Here is a 20,285-nt window from a genome sequence, read left to right as displayed (position 1 = left end):
TAGCATCTATAGGATTTTAGGCAAAAGACAAATATTGAATTACTTGTAATGAACCTAAACTAAATTTTATAGCTTTCAAAATGTTTTACATGAGGAATACTGTACAATGGTTGTTTACGCAATATACACGCGCAACTATATTTCACAGAATAGAAAACAAGTGGAACAGACCATGTGGGGAGCCAGCTCTCAACCCATATACGAGCCCCTCAGTGCGTTTGTATTTACTGCCATGGCACTCACTGAAGCATGAGTCAGGCTCTTCCTGTAACCCCCTCTCTCATCACCTCTGAGTAAAGAGGTAAAGAACATGAGGAGGGTGGACTGTCTGTCTCCTTAAAATACAACAAGTTAAAAATAAGTGGGACAACCCCAGCATCCATGTACAATCCCTGCAAACATCTTACCAAGATGTGGTCTTCATGTTGCAACTTCCTGCTTAAAGAACGTGAAAATGATTATAATTATATTAAATATTCCGTGAAACAGAGACCTTGCAAGATGACACATGGTGATTAAATATTGCACAATGCTTTTGTAAGCCTTCAACCAGGCTTACTGATCAGTTTAAACAAGCTCAGTGTGTGTTTAGACATTATAAGATGTCCATGTGTTACAGAGGAAACACTTTTAGATGGTGTTACACTATGTTTCTGAGGAATAACAGCCATTTGACAGACCCAGTAAAATAAACAGTGTGGCGGTTGACTCATTTGTTTTCATGAAATACTTTTTCTAGATGATCTAGATAAATTATCTTTATGGACATCAGCAAGTGTCTGATGCAAGATAACAAGCAGATCATTTGATGGAGGAGAAAATGATCTTAAAAGGCAAATATTAGTTGTGTGACAAACACCCCATCGATGTGCATTGCAGTCAACTCATCAATCGAGACAGTTTCATGTCTGAACTATTTGCAGATAGAATTTCCAAACATTGTGAAGCTTGCTGAATGAATCAGGATTCAAAGCCTGCTGAATTCAAGTGGATAAATTGTGGTATAAATGACTGTCAACATTAGAAATGATTTCTTTTATGGAATCACAGCATGCAGATCTAAGTTGATGTGTATACTGGAAGCATCAAATTAAGATTTCCAGCTGTAGCTGTAGGGGTTATATCTACAATATATTTTTGTATATCTGTTATGAGTGTTGGTGTTATGACAACATTTCCCTCAATCGTCAAATAAAATGAACATCCTTGCCATTAGAGGGAGCCATTCCTATTGTGGCCTTTGAAAACAACATCTGAGGTTAAAGTTCACGATGCCCTTCTCAGATTCAAAGATGGCGAAAATTCAGGTGCCCCAAACAAATCAAAAAAGTAAGAAAATGGCAGAAAATACACATTTAGGAATCGCTTCCAGTCAAGAGGATGACGATGAGGCCCCCGAAGAGGTGACATTCGAAGATTCTAAAGCGGCGGCATTACGGAGTATGAGAGAAGCCATTGATACAGCAAGAAGGTGGCTGCAGTAGTAACTTGAGTTGGCTAGCATCTTATAAGTCACATTTGTTTTCCGATACGATAGTTGGCTAGGTGGCAACTATTATTAATCGATATTTTATTTGCAGAGAAAAAGAATTACTGAAGGAAAAGCGAAGAAAGAGGCAGGAACTGTTCCAGGAACAAAAGGTACGATTTATTAGCCGGTGTATTAGTTTCATTAATCTGGAATGATCAAAACATTCACCTATAAACGTGCATGGACGAAATGCTGCAGTTGAGTATAACCGTCATTTTTTTTTTTTTTTTTTTTAAATAAATGTTCGTAGTGCAAATGAGAGCTAATGTAATTTGGAATGCGATTTCAGTCACAAGGTCTTAGGATGTTGTAACCTGTAAGATTGCACTTTTGATCTATGATTGCCTCTGTCCTCCAGTATGAATGAAATCTAGAATTATGCGAATAATATCCCATCTGACCAGCAAAAAAATATTGTCATTATTTTTGTCTAATTCTAACAGAAAAGAAAGCTTCTCCCTGTTGACATCCTGGAGGAAATAGACTCTACTGTACCAAAGTACGTGTCCCAGAATTCTCTTCTGGTAGAGGGACATACAAATGTAGTTTAATTAGTTTCGCGATGGTCTACAATAATTGTTGATTTCTGTCCTGTTCTTTTCAGGAAGCCCAAGGTATCCAAAGCTCAAGGTATGATATTTAACCACTACCCAGTTCACAAATACCCCACATGGACATACTACAACAAATATTTCCAAGTCTGTTGACAGCCCTAGTGATTTGAAGTCTAAAAACCGTCTGCTGAAACTGTATCTTTGTTTCCTAGTTGAAAAAGCAGGCGATGGAGAGGAGAGTTGAGGAGCGAGGGATCAGATGCAGATGAGGTAGAACAAAAGGGGGAGGAGAAGAAGAAGAAGAAGAAGAAGAAGAAGAGGTGAAAGAGACGGAGGTAAGGTCATGGCTTGCTTTAGAGATTTGCCAGAACAGCAGGATTAGGTACAGGGCTCTCCTGTGTTTCAATCGTGTATCATCTGTGTCTGTCGAGCCTCTTTACAACAGTACTGAGGAATGCCTATCTTCCATGCTGTACTACAGGAGTGGGGGAGTAAAATGTATCCATTCTTTCTTGATGTATATTGTACTTGTATATGGAATTCTGTATCTAATTTCTATTATACTAGATGCACCCTTTCCAGTGGTGTCTCAGATACATAAACAGACTTTAGAACTCCCAGTTGTCTGTAATAGCTATGTGTTTTATAGCCCTCTAGTGTACATTAAAGAATACACCAGTATTTTGAGCATAAATATTGAACTTCTGTTTCCTGCCCTTCAGTTTGAAGGGGAACTGTAGCGTTATGAGACTGAAGGACCAGTCTCTATCCAGCAAGCAGCAGCAGAGCGCTCTCGATTTCATCCAGTCCCGTCTGTATGGCCCGGGAGCCAACAGAACCACAGGTGAGAACCTAGCCCTAGGAGAAACCCATACACCAATCACTTACATTCCCTCCGATTGCTTAACTGCTGGGTGAACTGATGCCGGACCAAGGAGCCGGCTATCACCTCGCACCTCATGAAAGGCCTGGGAAGTTGTAGGTGTGCCTTTAAGCTGCTAGTCCTTAGTGGCTGTAGTGACTGGGCAAGGTGCTCTAAGCAGGGGCAAGTTTGAAGATCTGTTCTTTTAGATGTTACCTACTGTAAACATCGAGAAGTGTTAGTATGTGATTAATATTGTCTTCCCGTTGGATAAGAGCATCCTACATGATTCCAATTATGTTGTCTAGCCACATTTCATTCGTCTGGTTTATTGCATATTCATTTGTTGTCTTGCTCTCAGTAAATCAGCTCCTTTCACAAGAGGGCCTTGAACAAAGGTGCAGCCGTGCAGTTTGTGGACAAGCAGTGGGGTGAGTGGATGAATCATCGGTGAAGGGGATGCCTGTAGAACATGGTCAGGTCTGCACGACAGCCATTTCTGATACTCTATAGCCTTAAGATGGTAATCATGCAAAACACATTTAGTGCCTAATAATAACAATTAAAGAGTCTGTTATAATTCAGGGGTTGCAGTTGGAACAAAAACTAGCAAACACAAGGACTCAGAATGAGTTGCAGAACCCTTGATTAAATGAATGTCAGTACAGAGAGTACTTTGCAGATCCACTTTTCAGATCCAGAGTTTTAAGGCATGTGGATCCACTGCTGTGGCACAGGCATCAATAAGAGAATGGAGTATCTAAGTCATTTAAAGATCACTGAATACACATTGAAGTTTGAACAGCCCTAAAGCCCTGTTCCTCAAATCATGGTCCCTGGGGGTTGAGAACTGCTAGTTTTCCACAGGGTTGGGAACCATTGCCCTAAAGCAGGGGTGTCAAACTGAATTCCCAGGGGGCCACATTGTCTGCAGGTTTTTGGGGTTTTACTTTCAATCAGCTGTCAATTAAGGCCTCCAGAACAAGGAGTGTCGAGCCAATCAATGACTGAAATGCACCACAGGTTCTGAGAACAACCCGAAAACCAGCAGACACTGCGGCCCTCCAGGACTGGAGTTTGACACCTGTGCCCTAAAGAGATCCACGTTACCATTTCTCCAAGAGCACCTGGAAGTTTGAGGGGTCTGTGTGGTTGATTAAATGAATGGAATATAAACGTCAATGTTTTACAAGGAAATGGCCATTAAATAAGATGTTGATAATAGAAAATTGATGTTGTAGCGATGCAGATCATTGTGCACAGCACAGTTCTGATGCTGCTCTTGCCTGCTCCTCCAGGTACAGAGAAGAAAGAGGAGGCAGAGAAGTTCAAAAAGAGGTGGAAGAACAAGCAGGGGGTGGGGCAGAGCTGGGGGCAGGGGCGGGGCCACTACAGGAATGACCAATCTGATCAAACTGCAGCTATGTTCCAAAATGGAAAGTAACACCAAGCAGTTAAACTATTGGAGAGATTTTTCTGTTCTTTGTTTTGTTTTGTTTTGTTTTGTAAAGCATAAATTAAGTTTTCCTCAAACCATGTTTTGTACTATAACAGGGTTTTTGAAGAGGTGTCATTTAAGAAGATTTGAAGAGGTGTCATTTAGTTTCGTACAGATTTCCTTTACATGCTGAATAAAATTTGTGTGTGCACTAATCATAATGACTAGAATCTGATCATTATCTGTTTACGTTGCTTTAGTCAAATGAACACTGGCTATTGCCCTCTGCAACAATGGTGACATTGGCCTATGATGTTTGGTGTTACTCTAGAATCTAAGCCCTTGATCCAGCGAGTGAAACGATGTCCTTGAATAAATTGTTTCAGGCCACCTCTGATGTAATCTTGCTCAGCAGTTTTGCAGCAATGGAATATTTAACTGCACAGCCATAATTTGCAGCATCCAGTGAAACTCATGGTTCCGTTGATGCAATAGCTCAGAACTCCAGGCTGGCAACCAATTTTCTGGCTGACTTAACTTGCTTTGCATTATGTTTGTACTATGAACTTAAAGGGGAAGGAAACTATATATTTCTTAAAACCTGTAAACATGTTTGTATGCCTTGTATTATTTCAACATTTATGAAATATAATTTAAGTAGAGTTCACTCGACTACAGGTAGATGTCAATCATAATATCCAGTAAAACAAATCCATAATATCCAGTACCCACACAGATTTGACATGAATGGCTCATTTTCAAAATCGGACAGCCAGCTGTTACCGACCAATACAAGGAACACTGCCAGCTCCCGATTGGTTAGAGAACACTTCATGCAAATGAGACACACCTAGTACACCCACCCCAGAATGCATTTTTTCTAAATGGTGTAGAATCTATGAAATAGAAACTATGAGTGCATTATTCACAATATTTTTTTTTTTAATTAGAAGAGTGTACACTGCTGTGCTGGTCTGAGATTATAATCATAAGTACAACAAAAAAACGATGACGGTTCACAATGTCTTCCTAGGAATTTTTTTTAATAGTTAATGTCATTACCACACAGTGTTGTTGGCAATACTTTTTTAAATATTCCTTTGTTTTTCTCCTCTGATATTCCTTTGTTTTTCTCCTCTGATGGGGAGGTGCACAGAGGAATGTTCACAACTTCGGAGCAGGCCCAAAAAAAATGAACAGAGCAAACACTGAATGAGTGTGCTCCCATTGGACGGAGAGAGATCTCTTACAATTCGGTTGAACACACTTGACGATTGCACGTATTCTTGTGGCAGCCTGGAATACGTGTGTTGCTGCCCTCTGGAGATGAAGGCAAAAAGGGCTTGGGATTGTTCATGTACGGTGATGGAGAAAAATGATGAGCACAAGTCTATGACAGTGTAATGGGTTGTTGAAGGTTGGATCTTGGTGAGTAATGTTGGTGGGTCTGGTACAATAAGATAAAAGTCTCTTTTCCAATTCCGGCCTTTAGGGGGCGCTCTTGCTTCTGGCAAGGCTCCTGATGGGCCATGGATCCTCCTCCAAACAGCTGGCTGTTGATTAGGTCATCACTCTGTAATGAACAGGCGCTTTGCATGGAGGGGTGTTGAATTCTGGAATGGCTGCTGGTGTCCCACTGGTGGGGAGGACTGGAGGTGCTCAGCTGGCCTGATAAGTCCCTTCACACTGAGTCATCCTTCCACCTGCAGGTCTCTATCCATCTGTAATGGAAGTGTCAGATTGATTTACTTGATTTACCATAATTTGGACCTCCTCAATGTCAGGGTACATTCCTCCAGCAGGGGAAGCTCCAGAATAAGGTGGTGGTTTCTCAATGAGGGCAGGGCAGCTTGGTTCTGCATCACTGGGAAGCTCCTCCTTCCGGGGCACCCCTCTCTGCTTCTTCCTGGTAGCTTCAGTCCTTCTGCCAAGCCTGTCCTGACGCCTCTGCAACAGATTAAAATGTTGTCGTACATATTTTAATCTCATTTTTCTTCCCCCAGCCTGGGCTCTTTCCTTTCTCAATCAACACAGCCTCAACGCTCTCCAAGCAATCAGGTTTAAATGTTCCAGTCTTATCTGGCCACACATAGTTTTTTTATTATTATTTTTTATTAATTAATAATATATTTTAAAATATTTTTTAAATGTTTGAACATAAGGTCCAGGGGAGTTACAATCTTATCTAATGTTTCTGAGCAGTCCGTCAACATCACAAGATCAACCTTTCTTCGTTGCATTTGCTTTTCCCCAAAAACTGAATAAAGAACCGAAAAAGGGGAAATAAAATAAAAATAAAATAAAACTAAATGTTAATGGAATGTTTTCCAATTTCTTCTAATTATATATTTTAATTATATATGAGAACAACCACTTTGTTCTAGCTCTTGGAAAATTTCACAATATTTTTTTATCATTTTTATTATATATATTATTATTATTATTATTATTATTATTATTATTATGTATTATGTATGAGAACAACCAATTTGTTCTCCCCCTTGGAAATCCACAATATTCATTATTATTATTTATTATACATATAAATATTATTATATATGAGAACAACCAACCAATTTGTTCTCTCCCTTGGGAAATTCACAATATTTAAAACACCCGGCAGTAATCACGCATATTTTTACAAAGGATTCTCAAACCTTAAAATAATAGAAAAAATATATAAAAATTACACACACAAGACATAGAGCTATAGTAGCTTGTGAAAGCAAGTATTTTACAAAATACCGTTAACCTCTCGTTTGTGGCCTGTACCCATGCAGCAGCCATGCCTTGCCCCTTATCTGGGTTGTGCTGAGGTCTTCTCAGGGATAGGAAGTGATATGTACGATCCTCTGCACGGTGATTTACGGCTCCTCTAAAAGGAGTCTTTTGCCTTTAAATTCCTGTTCCACATAAAAATTCCATGTTTCTCGAGTCAGTGTGGAGAAGTCTGTACGCCCACATGCGTGCACTGCACTGACCGTCAGTATACCCAATACGACTTCTCATGGGTTTTGGTTAGCTATAAGGCTCATTTTGTATCATCACTACATTCATGCTTTTCAACATCACTCCTTTTCAAAAGCCACAACTCACCCACAGGTATCCGTCACTCCTTCACGGGCACTGCCAAAATCCGATGGGCCACGGGTAACGCCCTCACAGACTTTTATAAAAAAGGTGACTGTTTACCTGTATTTTAGTTCTGCGCACTGGTCCTAATCAGGGAAAAACACTGTGTCCCATTGGCCCTCAGCAGTGCCTCTATGAAAGCTGAGCTGTCTTAACCTTTCGCCTCTATAATGACGCAGGCAAATTGACTGGTGATCACTAACTCAAAACATTTCTCTGCAAAGACCCACATTGCTTGACCTGCATCACTTAGTCAAAACAAGTCGTATCCAATGGCATGGTTTGCAAAACACCTGATTAAGTGTTCTCTGCACTTTCATTAAACAAACTCTGTACTTTGCTCAATGTGTTTGAACAGACACACGGTTCTAATTACTGACTTATTCACTTATTCTCAATTCTAACTATTTCACAGTTTTAATAAAAGCATTTAAATCAAGCATTTAAATCATTATTCTAAACATTCCTGGTTTTCAAAACGAGCATTTTGATCAAACTTCAACACTAGAGAGATGAGATTCCTTGGAGTTCCTCCAAAGGTAGTCTGCTATTTTACATTACATTACATTATTGGCATTTGGCAGACGCTCTTATCCAGAGCGACGTACAACAAAGTGCATACCCATAACCAGGGATAAGGTCGCTGAAAGACCCTAGAGGGAAGTACAATTTCAACTGCTACCTGTACAACAAAGATAAGGACGAGGGCCAATTTTTTTTTTTTTTTTTTTTTTTTTTTTTAACAAAGAAACAAACAAACAGAGCAAAAGTGACCAAAGTTAATTATCCAAACACTGCTTACCTAGCCAACTAAAAATACCGATACACAAAGCAAGTCACAGAGACAACAATTAAGGTTCACAGGGAGGTAGGGATGGATGGGGAGAGGTGCTGCTTGAAGAGGTGTGTCTTCAGCTTGTGCTTGAAGGTGGGGAGATGCACTGTAGCAGATGTCTTGCAAAAACTTCAACCGTTTTGGCCATGAAATCTCAAGAACAGTTTTTGCCAAAGCGTAACAGTCTTAGGGAATATTAAAAATGCTAGTGTTTCGTTACGCAGGCAAAAATATAACAAACAAGCTACCGTAAATCCTCAAATTGTGACCGGGGTCTTTTATTTACTTAGGCTGCACAAAGCACAGGCCTTTATTTGGGGCAGGCTTGTATTCGAGGCAGGCCTTTATTTCTTATTAGGCTTCTGTTATAGAATTTTATTATTTTATTTTATTTTGTCCAGCATATGCTTTGCCAGACTGTTGCTGCAATCATGTATTTAGCCTTCACCTTAACTCTCAACCACAGAATAGTTACTGCTAAAATTCTTTATCTCTCCTTGTGTGTGTGTATGTGTGTGTGTGTGTATCTGTGATTAAGTAAAAGTAGCATGCAGTATGCCAACAGCTCTGTGATTGGTTTACTGATCACAGGACTTTCACGTTGTGCCCAGACAAACTGTCTCAACACAGCACACCCTCTACCCTGTGTGAACACAGTGCACAAAGCTATCAACTGGAGAAAAGATGTTCTTGGGCTCTGGGGTCATTCTTTTCACACTTTTTGTAGGTAAGTGACAATGTGTTTTATGGACATGTGGCTGAATTGAAGTGTTAAACTGAAGATTTTACTGTCGTTTCACTGTAATGTAAATAAATATATTTTTCTTGACTTCAGTGGCTGAAGCACAGAAGATATTGCAACAGGAGATAATATCTGCAACGCTCAGTGTTGAATTTTCCTGTAAAGTCTCAGGCATGACTTCGAGTGATTATATCCACTGGTACCATAAGAAAGAAGGGGGAACTTTGAATCGAGTGCTCCTCATTGACAGTAGTGGTAGCAGTAAATCAGATACTACTGACAACGACAACATAAAAAAAGGAAGCACCAAGAATGGTCTAAAGATTTCATCTGTAGAAAAGAAACATGCTGGTATCTACTATTGTGCCTATTACGACAGCCACAGTGATATAGATGCCACAATCCGCCGTACACAAACGTCAGCATCACCTGCATCAAAGCAAAAAACTGAATCAAGAAATCATACCATGCCTAATCTTAGCATTTAAATATACATTTAGATAAACAAAACAACTGCCCTTGTAATTTTCTGAATATCATATACACATACACAATCACATTGATTCTATAAAGCCCCTCCATGATATCTCTGGTCGTAATTTAGTTACAGGTTAGTTTATAAAATATGACCTTTTAGATTTCCAAATTAGAGTTGACCCCTTGAAATATATATATTTTTATCAATATTTTTCAATGAAACATACGGTATGATTTCTGAATACACTCACTGAGCACTTTATTAGGAACCTACTTATTAATGTAGTAATGTATTAATTATCAAATCAACCAATTGTGTGGCAGCAGTACAATGCATACAATCATGTAGATACGGTTCAGGAGCTTCAGTTAATATTCACAACAACCACCAGCATGGGGGAAAATGTGATCTAAGTGACTTTGACCATGGAATGATTGTTGGTGCCAGTCAGGGTGATTTCAGTACTTCAGAAACTGCTGGTCTCCTGGGATTTTCACACAAAACAAAGAAATGGTGCGAAAAACCCCCCCGAAAAAAACATCTAGTGAGCAGCAGTTCTGTGTGTCCTAATTTAAAGTAAGTTATGCCTTTTTATACGTCATTTTAGAATTTCAGAGGGAATGAGTTGGTAAAAAAAAATTGTTTAAGTATTTACAGAACTACAAAACAAACAAATGGTTCGAAAAACAAAAAACATCTACTGAGCAGCAGTTCTGTGCGTCCTAATTGAAAGTAAACTAAATTGCCCATAGATAAGCAGGTTAGGATAATGAATGAATTACTTCCAATAATTTGATATGCAGTAAGTCACTCACCACTTTGATTAGATTTGGACTTGCTTTTGCCTTTTGGATAATTGTCTTGTTACATAACCCAATTAAGCTTCAGCTTCAACTCATGGACAGATATTCATGGACCAGACATTCTTTGTATCAGGTCCATAGAACAAGCAACCCAGATGGGAGACTAGGGCATGGATTTTATAACAAAAGTCTTTATTATAAAATAGGCAGGTCAAACAGGCAAAGATCAAGAGCCAGCAAACGGAATCAGCAGGGGTAAGGCAGTTTGTGTTTAATAGTTCAGACAATGGGTCAACTCTCCAGCAAACAGGTACAATACGGATAATCCAAAAGTTAGTCGTGGTCACAGGTGAGGGGTTAATTGCAGGCGGGATAGGCAGACAAAAACAGAATCCGAAAACAAAATTTGATAGGCTATACAAAAACAGGTCGATAAACTACGGTTCAATATTAACAAAACAGACAGGTTTATACTGAGGAATAACGAGGGAAATCACATGCAGGTGTGCACGATAACAAGGAAGTGAAAACAGGGGAAATTAATGAATGGGAATGAATGGGGGAACTGACAGACTACGGAAAGCGCAGAGGGTAACAATAAACGGAAATACTAACAACACAGAACTTGACACTTTGTAAGAATTTTCTGATACAGAGTAGAATTCATGGTTCCTCCACACACCCATTCACATATTTTGACACATTCAGGGCGGGATCGAACCGGCAACCCTCCAACTGCCATACATCGAACCGGCAACCCTCCAACTGCCGTACATCGAACCGGCAACCCTCCAACTGCCATACACTAACCTCCTGAGCCAATGTCGCAGCATCACACAAACGTCGCCAATGTTCACACGGATTTGCTAGACACCAGACATATTGTAGTAGAAGTACTAGTAGTAGTATTAGTTGTAGTAGTAGTAGTAGTTATAGTAGTTATTTATTTCGGTCCTTATTAACAATTGTTACAGAATGAATGCACATTATTTCAAAAGGCTTGGGGTCATTATCCAGGTGCTTTTTGGCAATTGTGAGACCAGCATTGATGTTCCTCTTGGTTAGCAGTAGTTTCCACCTTGCTATTCTCTCATGAATCCCATCTTTGCCCTTTCCTTTTGTTTATTGTAGAGTCATGAACACTGATATAACTGAGGCTAGAGAGGCCTGTAGGCTCTTGAATGTTCTTCAGGGATCATGAGCGACTTCCTAAATCAGCTGTCACAGTGCCCAAATTGTCCAGGCCCTCCACTCAGTGGAATATTCACCACTGTTCCAATTGTTCTCCATTTGGAGATATATTTCAATACTCTTTTTCTAATCTCTTCTGGAGATGACAAAACCATGAATTTGTCTGAATTAAAGCAGTTCTGCAAAGAAAAGGTCTGAAAACCTCCACAGAAATGTGAAAGAATAATATTAAATTATAGTACAATTGCTGTTAAAGGTGCGTAATCAGTTTTAAGATTAAGTTGGAAATTACTTTTTCATCGGGGTGATTTGGGTGTTTAATAACAAAGCTCTGAAACCTTTCTCGGACGGTGTAGTGGGTAGCACTGCTGCCTCACAGCAAGGGGGTCCTGGGTTTGAATCCCTGTCAGCTGGGGCCTCTCTGTGTGGAGTTTGCATGTTCTCCCCGTGTCTGCGTGGGTTTCCTCCGGGTACTCCGGTTTCCTCCCACAGTCCAAAGACATGCAAGTTAGGCTGATTGGAGAGTCTAAATTGCCCGTAGGTATGAGTGTGTGAGTGAATGGTGTGTGTGCCCTGCGATGGACTGGCAACCTGTCCAGGGTGTATTCCTGCCTTTTGCCCAATGTATGCTGGGATAGGCTTCAGCCCCCCTGCGACCCTGTTCAGGACAAGCGGGTTAGGATAATTAATGAATGAATGAATTAAACCATTCTGTTAAAAAAAGATAAAATAATGGTGTGGGTTTTCAGTTTTGGGAGAGTGGTTCTAATTTTGTAATGTAAACTATCAAGTAACTATTTACAGTTATTCCCCTCACGTCATGTTTTGGGAAACGCATGCGCAATTTTCAAAAGCTGTCTTGAAATGATGTAGCAAATGATGATGACGCAATCGGGAAACTCACCCGTATTAGATGCAGTTGTTTTTGTAAAGCTCGTTATTGCTGTGGGTAGCGGCGTTAAAGTATTTGGGTCTGGGACCGAACTTGTAGTGAGTGGTAAGTAGACTGCTTCATTCATTCATGTTGAATTGATTTTCTTGGGTTTACTGACAGTGTTTCAGTTTTAGTGAGTGGTCATGTTTTGGTACAATTAGGCTATCATAGTCCCTGACGCCAAATCTAGTTCAACTGTCTGGCAAAATTGTTCTTCGGCTCGGAGCTTTCAGACTTCACACCTAGGATAGAGGGTTCCATAAAAAAACTAAAAGGGGTTCCTCAATGGAAAGAAGGCAAATAACCTTTTTTTTCTGATAGTGTATACCGAAAATACCAATTTTTGTTACTCCTTAAGTTTTTGCTATTTCGGGTAGCACTGTGGGACTGGGAGCTACTACATCAAAATATTTGGGTCAGGGACAAGATTAATTGTCTCAGGTAAGCGAAAACTTTCCCTCATGTGATTTAATCCAATACTTTTTGTTTTAATATTAATTTAATAGTAAAGTGAGAAGTTCATGCGTCGCCTTTTTATGATTACGATTACGGTAAAGCATCATTGTTTGCTGAGTCTTGGATCCTCTATTGAGGTTACTTTAAAACATAATAATAATAATAATAATAATAATAATAATAATAATAATAATAATAATAGTCTACCATTCAAATTTGAAAGACAAAAGGGTATACATACATATTTACCCATTGGCATTTGGGTTAACATAGTATTATTTGGAGATGGAACTTGGTTTGGAATTTTAAATTAGACAATATAATAACCAATGTAAATACAACGACAAGAGAGTTTTGTATGAGTTAAAGGGCTTAGGAACACATCCGACTGTTATGTGTAAATATGTTGTGATGGTTGGTCCTCTTCTAAAAACCTGAAATAGCGATCAAAACTCGAGATGTTAGTGATTCTTCAATGCATTCTTAAATTTAGCCCAGAGACACGTTGGATGGATATTAACAAAGAAGACAGCTAAAAAAACACTGCCATAAAGCAGTGAGAAATTGGAGAAAAGCAAAACTTAATGTAGGCTACACTTTGATATCTATAGAGAGTGCCTTAATTCTTGTAAAATAATGCCAAGCCGTAATTTTATAAATTCATCTCGGTCATTATTAACAACCACAAAACAAATGCAAAAACTTTTTTTCTACTTTTCATAGTCTGATACATCACCTTATGCTATATATTCTGAACTACTTTCCACTACTACGTGTAATGAATTTCATGTCTGCTTATTGATGTTTCATCTGTGTTAAGCTCTTCAACCTACAGTATCCCTTTGTTCACATTTGACTACCTTTTTAAAAAACTGTTTTAACTGTCTGTCAGAGGATGTGCTTACCGTAAATTGCTCTTTACAATCAGACTTGTATTCATGAAAAGTATCCTTGATTCTTTGGTAATTAGTAACCAGTAAGTTTCTTGAAAAATCTGTATTCAAACAGTTAAATGACTTTCTGAACACACACTGCATTTTTGAAAAAAATAAAATCCATCTGGGTTCCATGCTCACTATACCACATAAACGGCATTAGAGTTGTTAATGAAATAAATAAATAAATACATTTTAAAAAATACAGAATGGAATAGGTTTTATATAGTGGTCATGTTAGATCTGAGTACTGCTTTCAATTGACCACCACATTCTGCCTGACTTCAGACGCAGATTGGCCTCTTGTGACCACAGGTCGTACGGGTACATCTTTTTTTATTTTGCCCAAGGCAACCACACAACCACACGAACAAATTTTATATTTTAAATGTGGGGTCCAGCAGTTGTCAATTCTTGGGTCCACTATTGTCTAATTTGTACGTGCTCTCAGGGATGTTATTAGGAAGCATTACATTCATTTTAACAAGTATGCTGATGATACGCGAATTTATATTTATTTATCCACTCCTGACCTGGATCCTCTGAGATCTTTAATCCATTGTTTTGAAGATATGAATCATTATGGATGTCCCACAAGATTTTTCAACTAAACAGCGAAAAAAACTGACATTCCACTCCCTGGTGTAAATGCTGAGGGATGAGTTTCCCGAAGCATGACGTAGCGGTAAATGTAAAATCCCTTTGTAGGCTACGGTAGAGTACAAATTATTTAGCCTAGAAAACTTAAAAACGATAGGTGGCACGGATGGTGCAGTGGGTAGCACTGCCACCTCACAGCAAGGAGGTTCTGGGTTCGAATCCCCATCGGCCGGGGCCTCTCTGTGCGCAGTTTGCATGTTCTCCCCGTGTCTGCGTCGGTTTCCTCCGGGTACTCCGGTTTCCTCCCACAGACGTGCAGGTTAGGCTGATTGGAGAGTCCAAATTGCCCGTGGGTATGAGTGTATGCGTGTATGCGTGTATGCATGTGTGAGTGAATGGTGTGCTTGCCCTGCGATGGACTGGCGACCTGTCCAGGGTGTATTCCTGCCTTGAATCTTGGTGATAATCAGGGCCGCGTTTCCCGATAACAGTGTCTCTTAGCGTTTTACGAAGACTCGAAAGGTATACCTTACTAAAGTTGTTTCTTGGCATGTTCCCCGAACTATCCCTTTGGAGGTTGCTTAAGTCATAGCTTCTACGTGTGACGTTACTAGGTCCAGGATTGATTATTCACTCCATGCCCTATGAGAGAAAGTAGTGCTATTTGTTCATAAAACACTGCAGGAATACTTAAAAATATTGCACGTATCACGACTGCTGGGAAGTTATTAATATAATTAAAAACTTACAAACGAAATTATCCAACCGTATATATAATTTTCGCGAAATGTAATATCTTTGTCTTGGTGCCTTAGCTGACTAGAAGGTTTATTTGCCACAAGCACCATCACATTACTGGTGTAATTCACTATTTTCTCTGATTATTATAATTATTTTCTGCTGACGTTTTTAATAAAAGCGCACCTACAAGCAAAACGCACCAACACGAACACAACATAAGCTATGTCAGAAAAAAAAAGAAAAGAAAAAAAAGCGGTCCCGCAGCTTCACAGCAAACGAGATGGTGATATTGTTAGAGGACGTGGCGCTCAATAGTGAAACATTATTTTCCAGTTTTAGGAATACGGTGTCCAAAAAACCAAGAAATAACTAAGGTTAAACATTTTTTGTTTATTATTTTCATGAAAACAGTCCCATTAATGTGGTATTTTAGTAATATTATTAGCCAACTACAACTGTGGAATTATTAGTGTACGTATTACTTAACAAATTGAGGTGTAACTATGAGCAAAAGGCGGATTTCAGAGGCTTGCGGTCTTAACAGTGGTGGCCACTACCGGAGTCAGCTGACAACAGCGATAACAAGTATAGCTAAGAGTGGACCAGACCAACCTTACGAAAGTACGACGTACAGAAAGTATACTTCAGTGAAACGTTAAGGTACAGCTTAAGGTACAACTTACGAACGACGTAGCGTTACGAAGGCTTTTCGGACCATTTGTCTACCCCTAGAACTCATTTGGATCTTTTTTGTGATTAGGAAAGGCCAGGTAATGTCGATCAGTGAAATGCTGTTTGCAAACGATTCAAATGATTTTCACATCTTTGATTTTCACATCAATTTTTAAATAGCGGTCTTGAAATTGTGCATGAAGTAGGCGAGGCTGTGTCCTGCATTTTCAAGACGCTGTCGGGAAACTCATGCCCTGTGGCTACCTGTATGACGTGCTTCATGACAACAATTTGATTGATTGATTGTTGCAGTTGTATAAATGCTTATTAAGCTATTTAATGGGAAAATATAACATAGGGGAGACACATGTTGTCACTTTTTACACTCTTTTGTATATCTTGGGATCAATACGTCATATTGTTAAAAATTTCAAACCAAATGAAAGTCTCAGGCATATATTTTGTTTTCATTAAATTTTCATATCTTGTTTCAGTACAGACTTATAGGCATTTAAATAGTGAGTGTGAACACGTGACATGTTGCCCCATGAGCGGGTAAGTTGTCCCAAACTGCCATGTTTGCTAATGTTAGCATCCTCTAACAAGTGCAAATGTATAATTGTTAAGATTTTTAACTAGAAGAAGATAATTACAAAACATATTAAGTTAATATTTTTTACTTTTCAATATGAAAAATGGGAAATATGTGCTCACCTCACTTTACAGAGTGCTCTGGTTTTCCCAGACAGGATATGACATCAGACCATATAGAGGCACAAAACTAGTATTCCTCTTTTAAGTAGCGCCCTCTGGTTGTGAAAATATTAACAGTGTGACAACTTACCCATGTGACAACAAGCCCCGGTCTCCCATACACCGAGACATCATTTATTCATCAGAAAGCAATGTCAATATATGTGCCGCTGAATTGTCTCTTTGCGTACAATAATTAATTAATTCATTCATTCATTATGATTTTGCAGATGATAAAATTGAAAAGATAGCCCCGGCTGTGATCGTTTACCCACCACCTAAGCCGCAAGATGGAAAGACAGCCTTGGTTTGCATCGCCAAGGGCATGATTCCGGCCTTTGTCAGATTCAAATGGAAAGAAGAAGGTCAGGAAAATTCCGAGGCGGAGGTTCTGGAACATAAAATAGAGGATGGTAGTGCCAGTATATTAATAATCGAGGAAATGAAGGCAAGGGTGAAACACACATGTACGGTGGAACATGAAGGAACGGAGCATGGAAATACATGGAGTCCCACAGGTAGGGTAAATTAATTACATTATAGGTTCCACATTATTATAAAATCCCTCACGAACGGGATTGTGTATATACACACTGCCAAGAAGAAGTATTTGCTCTACTATGTATTTTATCACAGAATGGGTTCAGATCTGAATAAGCACAAAATACATTTTTAAATGATTACTTCATTTCTTTAATGAAAAAAGTTCAAACCACCAAAAGAACATCCAAAGACCTGCAGGTCTGTCTAGCCTATATCAGCCTTCCTGACTCTACAATAAGAAAGAGATATTGGGCAAAGAAGGGATTCATTGGAGAATAGCAAGGTGGAAACAACTGATGACCAAGAGAAGCATCAATGCTCATCTCACAATTGCAAAGCAGCACCTGGAAGATCCTTATGCCTTTTCAGATGATGTTCTATGGATAGATGAGTCAAGAGTGGAAGTACAGCATTTTGCAATAAGAACATTATTCCAACCAGTTAAACATGGCAATGTTAGTGTGATGGTTTGTGTTTGCTGCCTTGGTACTCAGACAATATAATTATTGGAGGAACCATGAATTTCAGAAAATGGAATCCAAACACAAAAGCAAGACCACATCTAAATTACTGAATAAAATCAACTTCCTGACTAGACCACTGAAAAACCTACAATCTGTGTTTACCTACAGTAATGTGAAAGACTGATATAAAATTATCGGAGGTGTTTGGTTGCAATTATTGCTGTAGGAGGGGAAACCAGTTATTTCATTTAGGGGGGCATTTTCACAGGGGTTTCGGACATGGATGTTTGATAACATTTTTCATGAAATCAATGAAACAATAAATTTACATTTACATTTACATTTTAGTCATTTGGCAGACGCTTTTAATCCAAAGCGACTTACAAGTGCATAGGTTCTTCCACAAGTTAAAGCAACACATCCATGTCTAGTAAAATACACATGAAGTGCTGTTCTAAACATACAGTCATCATAAGTGCAATTCTATTTTTTTTTTTATTATTTTTTTTTTTTGGGTTAGACAAGAGGGATAGGGATATCGGAAGGGGGGCGGGGGGGATCAGGAGGTAGGTCTACGGTACAGTTTGAAAAGGTGTGTTTTTTTAGTCTGCGTCAAAATAGGGGGAGGGATTCTGCTGTCCTGACAGTGGTAGGCAAGTCATTCCACCACTGAGGAACCAGAACAGAAAACAGGCGTGAACGTGCAGCTGGACCGCCAGGTGCTCATAGTGAGGGAACCGTAAGGCGACCAGAGCTGGTCTAGCTGGGGAGTAGGGAGTGATTAAGGATTGTATGTAAGGTGGGGCAGTCCCCTTAGCAGCCTGAAGTGCCAACACTAGGGCCTTGAATCGGATGCGTGTGGCAATAGGAAGCCAGTGGAGGCCAATGAGGGGTGGGGTGACATGAGCTGACCTGGGCTGACTGGTGATCAGCTGGGCTGCAGCATTCTGGACCAGCTGGAGGGGCCCGATGGCACAAGCTGGGAAACTGGCTAATTTTTATATAAGAATAAGTGTTTTGTGTTTTCTCAGGTTCCTTTGTCGAATATTATATTTTCTATAAAGATCTGACACCGTCCCGTCTGGAAAATGTACAATAATAGAGGAAATACTTTGTCACAGCACAATATATATATATATATATATATATATATATATATATATATATATATATATATACACATTGTATTGCACACTTGCATGCACACACTGTGAAAATGCCATGCTGAAATCAATGGGATCACAGTCAATTCTGGCAACAAATAAGATGTAGCCACTGCAATTTTGGTTGATATGCTGCAATAAATTTTTTCTTCCTATTTTTGTTTAGGTAGCATGGAAAGAGAAGTCCCAAGGGGGGTATTGCCAGCCTGCAATGATACAGGACTGTATCAGACCGGTTAGACTAATTTTGAAGTATTTTTATTTAAGTCTTAACAACTGAAATTCACCTTTGTTTTATATGCCACAACCATTAGATATCAAAACAAACCAGGACATCATTGTCTAAAATCCAGGAACAACATAGCTGCATGCATTTCCTAACAATGTTCTAATTAATAATGTAAATATCATCCTTGATTTAGGATTGATTAAACCATCTGCAGGAGCATCTTTGAGTACTCTGAATTTCCTTTCGGAACAATTTCTAGAAAACATAGGACCATTGACTCCAACTGACATTCATGACTGTGCAGTAGCCTAGTTCTGAATATTCACGATTCACGTGCCTAAGAAATAAATAGTTAATAAGTGTGTTCAAAAATGGGTCTCTGTTTTCACTTCCAGAGTCTTTTCTGCCCTCGAGGAGACTGTATCTGGCGAGCCTCATCTACACCTTGATGACACTGAAGAGCGTTGCGTACTTTGGTGTTGTGTCCCTCCTTATGTACAAGAGGTCCACCTAACAGCCCATCAGCAGAATATAATACTCCCTTTTCTTATCACCATCCATTCTTGTTGGTAAAATAATCACTCGTTTGTCGTCTCCTAGACATTCCAAAAATATATCTGCCTGTTTAACAGGCATACATAATGGTTGACTTCTTCGCATTGTTAATAGCTAATTAATCTTCTTGTTTAATATGAACCGTAAGAAAACCAGTCTGTATCTATTGCATATAGTATATTCAATGTTTTGGATGTATCCAGTTTTGTTTACATAGGTCATAGGCTATTCTACTGTGTCCAGATGCAGGGTAATTACTGCCTGTTGTCTTCATGTTTGTTTATATTGGCCTATATATGTTCATAAAAAATACATGTATCCTCAGAATTGTTCATGTTAATGATTTTAGTCACATTTTTCTTTTCACAACATTTCTTTACATTTTACATTTTTGATATTATATGAGAATAATGCCTGAGCATTTTGTGTATTTTACAAGAGGAGCTTCAATATGAAGGCAGTTGTTCTTTCTGTTAGAAATAGTTTGTTTCAATATGATTCAATTTCATTGTCTTTTCTAAAAATTAATAAAATTGCTTTGCTGCATCCATTTATGTCTGAGTGTTTTATTTTCATCGCGTTATAGATACATGCGATAGCACGGATGTTCTGACAAGATAAAGTTCAAAGTATTATAATATTTCAATACATGGTAGAAAAGAGAATTAGAAAAT

At 38.9% G+C, this 20,285-nt stretch overlaps 2 protein-coding genes across 2 annotated transcripts; both read left to right on the top strand.

Moving 5' to 3' along the window:
- Window positions 1-1,325: 1,325 nt before the first annotated feature.
- LOC133137628 (nucleolar protein 7-like) lies at window positions 1,326-4,391 on the top strand. The gene is given in 9 exon segments (XM_061255970.1): window positions 1,326-1,471; window positions 1,581-1,641; window positions 1,975-2,030; window positions 2,136-2,161; window positions 2,351-2,405; window positions 2,808-2,929; window positions 3,309-3,324; window positions 3,326-3,378; window positions 4,246-4,391. Coding segments are annotated over 9 exon segments (669 nt in total). The 5' UTR covers window positions 1,326-1,337.
- Window positions 4,392-8,941: 4,550 nt separating this feature from the next.
- LOC133137627 (immunoglobulin lambda-1 light chain-like) lies at window positions 8,942-18,185 on the top strand. The gene is made up of 5 exons (XM_061255969.1): window positions 8,942-9,079; window positions 9,188-9,512; window positions 10,679-10,685; window positions 12,440-12,563; window positions 16,888-18,185. Exons 1-5 carry the CDS (start codon window positions 9,037-9,039, stop codon window positions 17,187-17,189), a joined length of 801 nt encoding a protein of 266 aa, XP_061111953.1. The 5' UTR covers window positions 8,942-9,036; the 3' UTR covers window positions 17,190-18,185.
- Window positions 18,186-20,285: the final 2,100 nt, after the last annotated feature.

The sequence above is a fragment of the Conger conger genome, chromosome 9, assembly GCF_963514075.1.
Source record: "Conger conger chromosome 9, fConCon1.1, whole genome shotgun sequence".
NCBI lineage: Eukaryota > Metazoa > Chordata > Actinopteri > Anguilliformes > Congridae > Conger > Conger conger.
This window is presented reverse-complemented; position numbering and strand designations above follow the sequence as displayed.

Coding starts and splice junctions, on each gene's coding strand:
- LOC133137627 (XM_061255969.1), top strand. CDS start 9,037: ATGTTCTTGGGCTCTGGGGTCATTCTTTTCACACTTTTTGTAG. Junction 9,080..9,187: donor TCTTTTCACACTTTTTGTAG/GTAAGTGACAAT, acceptor TCTTGACTTCAG/TGGCTGAAGCACAGAAGATA. Junction 12,564..16,887: donor GACCGAACTTGTAGTGAGTG/GTAAGTAGACTG, acceptor ATGATTTTGCAG/ATGATAAAATTGAAAAGATA.